The following is a 3,413-nucleotide window of genomic DNA, read 5'->3' as shown; positions in this document are numbered from 1 at the left end:
CTGGGAGAGGGTATGGCTTGAGAGAGAAATAAGTACTCGTTTACACAAAAAACATTTTGCGCCTCGAAGGTTAAGCAGCGCAAGTGAACGCCCAAAGAAACGCAGAGGGAGAACAAAATACATGGGAGATTCGACTTCCACTTCGACTTCGACTTCGACTTCGACTCCATAGCCGTCTGTGCACCGAAGCATGTGAAGCTCTTGGGAAGGTTATTTAAATGTACAATTTTGTTGTGCAAATGGAACAGATTTAGTATCAGTAGCCACACTCGCAGCGGCTGGAGATGCCTTCAGACAGCGGTCCCAATTGAAGCTGGATAAAGGACAGATACGACACTGTCTGCGGGTGGATTTCCTTCGTGGGAAACGAGAAACGAGAACCAAACAAGACCCAACTAGATCTTTCGGAATCGTGCGGCCAACAATAAATTGCCTTTCCGTTCCGATTCAATTCAATTCAATCTATCTAATGTTTATTATTTTCTGTTGATGCTCAACGTTTGTTGCTTTTGTTTGGAATCGATCGACACAGACTCGTACATTGGTAGACTGGTAGTTTTTGGGGGTCTGGGAACATTTGAAGAGCTTGAGATCATTTTGTTAGCATGTTTTTTCTTTGAATTTGGAATCAACTAAGGAGGCTCCATCCGAAGGAATCAAGAATATATCTAATTATTCAGTTGGAAACTAAGTAAATTCCATATTTCGGAGCTTATGTAATCAGTCTCCTGCAATAGAAAGTGTTCACTTTTATCTCTCATGTCTCTTGTCTCATCTCTGATCCAAACAATCACCAATTTCAGCATCTGTTCATGGGCAATCGAGGACCCGGTAGTCACTAAAAAACGACGGTGTACATTGAAACCATTCGCCATTAAAATGTTCATGAGGGCGTCTAGATGTCCGTTTAACACATCCGTTATGACATTAATGGTCCCCATGGAAATAGACTGCAAGTTTTTGCATTCTCCAAGAACTTCCAGAAAAACCTCTGCAGGAAATCCGTTGATTTGCGGCCCCTCTAACTGTACTGTCAGACGTTCCAATGTGAGTGCATATTTTGCGATGATTTGTCCAATGCTAACGTTACGACATTCGTTGCAAAACAGGGTCAGCGAGCGGAGCTTCGGACATGATGGCAAGACTGCACATAATCCGCAGAACATAAATGTAAGGCTTTCCACTTGAGGATACACTAAATCATGATAATGATCCACTGAACATGTCGTGTTGTCCTCTGCTGTTATTACACATAAAGTCTTAAGTTTCTTCAGATGAACGCATTCTTCAAGAATATGGTTTACGCTTGCGCTACTGTCCGAATAAATCGTCAAATATTCCAGGTTTTCCAATCTCTGTAAGTGGTTGACTATAGCATAGTCATCGAGCGCACATGTAAACGAAGTAATTGTCGGATAATTCGATATTAAATAACGTGGATAGGACAATCTTACCCCCAGAATTCGAAATACAGAATATTTCCAATCTTTTGCAGCCTGTATTAATGTCAAGAAGAATATCCGATTCCACATGTCCCGGACTCCAAATCTGAATGAATTCGAGGTCTTTAATGCTTAAAATGGATTTGATTGCGGTGATATTCCCATTTGATACACACAATTGAGCGCGTGCCAATTGAGAGCAATACTTTGGCACAAGTTCTATAACTGACGTCCCAACAAGGAGATCAATGTTAATTTTGACTACAGAGTATCCACACGTTGCCAGAATGACTTTCAGTTCGTCGTCTGTGAATTTGGAACAGTCAAGTTCTGCGTATCGTCCGCAAGCATGGAAGAGAAGTGCGCTTCCAAGTTTTTGGTGTGAGTCGGCAAAATTCAGTTGGTCCTTCTCGTCCAGGTAACCGAACAGTTTGTCAACGATCTCCAGAGGTAAGTTTAGTAGCATTTTGTAGCAAAAGTAGCAAAAAAGAACAAAAATCAAAAAACACAAAAAAAAACACGTCTTTGCAATGACACAGCACACAGAAAAAGAACATATAAATCAAAGATGGGAGTCCTTAAAGTTTGGCGATATATCGTGTACATAAATATATCGATGTTTATCAAGGGCATCCCTGGCATCTGGGTCGGCATTTAGTGGAATTTAATTCGAATTGGCTTAGAATCAGTTTTGGGCTATGTTCCATTCTCGTTGTCTCCTTCTATCCTTCGTTCTATTGCCACAATTCTAAAACGACTCTCTCTCTCTCTCTCTCGCTCGCTCTCAGCAAATAGCGAAGCTCGTGTGAAGGATAGGAAAAAAACGGAACGGGACTCTGTTTTGCTGTGTGACTTTCAGTCTCTATTCTGCGGAAAGAGCACATGTGTATGTGTGTGTGTGTGTGTGTGTGTATGTATGTATCAGATCCGATGGGACTCCGCTAATGCCTCATGAGAACAGCTGATTTTCACCAACAAATTTTGAACACGAACAACATGATGAAAAACAACAGAAAAATGGTTGAAATGCTCATATTTATCTACTAATTTCATCAATTCAAGGTAGAATTTTTGGGTTTTCTGCCTCATATGTTCCGGAATGAAACCTCTATTGTACATTAATCGATGTGTTTTTTAAACTAAATCTTATTGGCTCAACGCTTGGCAATTAAAGACATTTAACGCCCAGATTAAGAAATGGTTAGATTGGTTTGTCAATTAAATTAAGTTGCAGCAATAAATAGACGCGAAATGCGAAGAAATACACCCCGGCCGAGCGGCAAACGGAAGCAGAAGCACAAGCACAAGCCTCCATTGGGGGCTGTGGGGGTTTTTCTACACGGTATCCATGCACAGCAAGGGCATGCCCGGTTTCGATGGAGTCGTGCACTTTGAGGCAGGATGGAGTGCCTCTAATCGCCACAAGTTCTTTGTGGATAACCGGTATCCGATAAGCGACTCGGGCCTGTGTTTCTGTTGAGGCTGAGGGATGGTGGGGAGGTGGAGGAACCTCAGAGCAGGAAGGACACCGCCCGCGGCGTCCCGTTTATTTACATCACATTTAATTTATGCCAAACGCGTCGCGTCTTTGCATTTAATTGTGAAATTAAATTTGATGCGATTAATGTTGACACAACATGCGATTAGTGTGTGTGCACGGGTTAGTGGTCTCCTCGGCTCGGCTGGGCTCCGGTCGGCTCGGGTGGGTCCTTGTGGTTAGCCCCTTGGGTGCGTACCGCGAGGGGGAGTGGGGGAGTGGGGCACGGCATGGCCCGGTATCTCCCTCTATTAGCCAATCGACTTGCATTTGCCAAATAATCATTGTTGATAATATTGCAATATTCGATGGCAGGCGACGTCAGCGTGGACAGGCCTTACATAAACAATAATTAAATGTAGCCAAATTAAATTTTACACAAAAGCAGAAACCAAAGTGACAGCTGGGCGGGCCCCAACCTCGGCCTCGGCCTC

General features: G+C 43.1%; 1 protein-coding gene across 1 annotated transcript; it reads right to left on the bottom strand.

Moving 5' to 3' along the window:
• Nucleotides 1–477: 477 nt before the first annotated feature.
• On the bottom strand, nt 478–1,915 carry LOC113566647. Its single transcript, XM_026993187.1, has 2 exons — nt 1,455–1,915; nt 478–1,369 (listed from the first exon to the last, which is right to left on the bottom strand). The coding sequence occupies exons 1-2, from the start codon at nt 1,906–1,908 to the stop codon at nt 669–671; spliced, it is 1,155 nt and encodes a 384-aa protein (XP_026848988.1). The 5' UTR covers nt 1,909–1,915; the 3' UTR covers nt 478–668.
• Between the last annotated feature and the right edge of the window lie 1,498 nt (nt 1,916–3,413).

Source organism: Drosophila persimilis, unplaced genomic scaffold (assembly GCF_003286085.1).
Source record: "Drosophila persimilis strain 14011-0111.01,24,50 unplaced genomic scaffold, DperRS2 tig00000808-arrow-arrow-pilon, whole genome shotgun sequence".
NCBI lineage: Eukaryota > Metazoa > Arthropoda > Insecta > Diptera > Drosophilidae > Drosophila > Drosophila persimilis.
This window is presented reverse-complemented; position numbering and strand designations above follow the sequence as displayed.

Bases quoted from the DNA above. Each gene is read 5' to 3' on its own strand.
- LOC113566647 (XM_026993187.1), bottom strand. From the start codon at position 1,908: ATGCTACTAAACTTACCTCTGGAGATCGTTGACAAACTGTTCGGTTAC. The intron at 1,370-1,454 runs GTAAGATTGTCC...ACTATGCTATAG, and splicing joins CTGTATTTCGAATTCTGGGG to TCAACCACTTACAGAGATTG.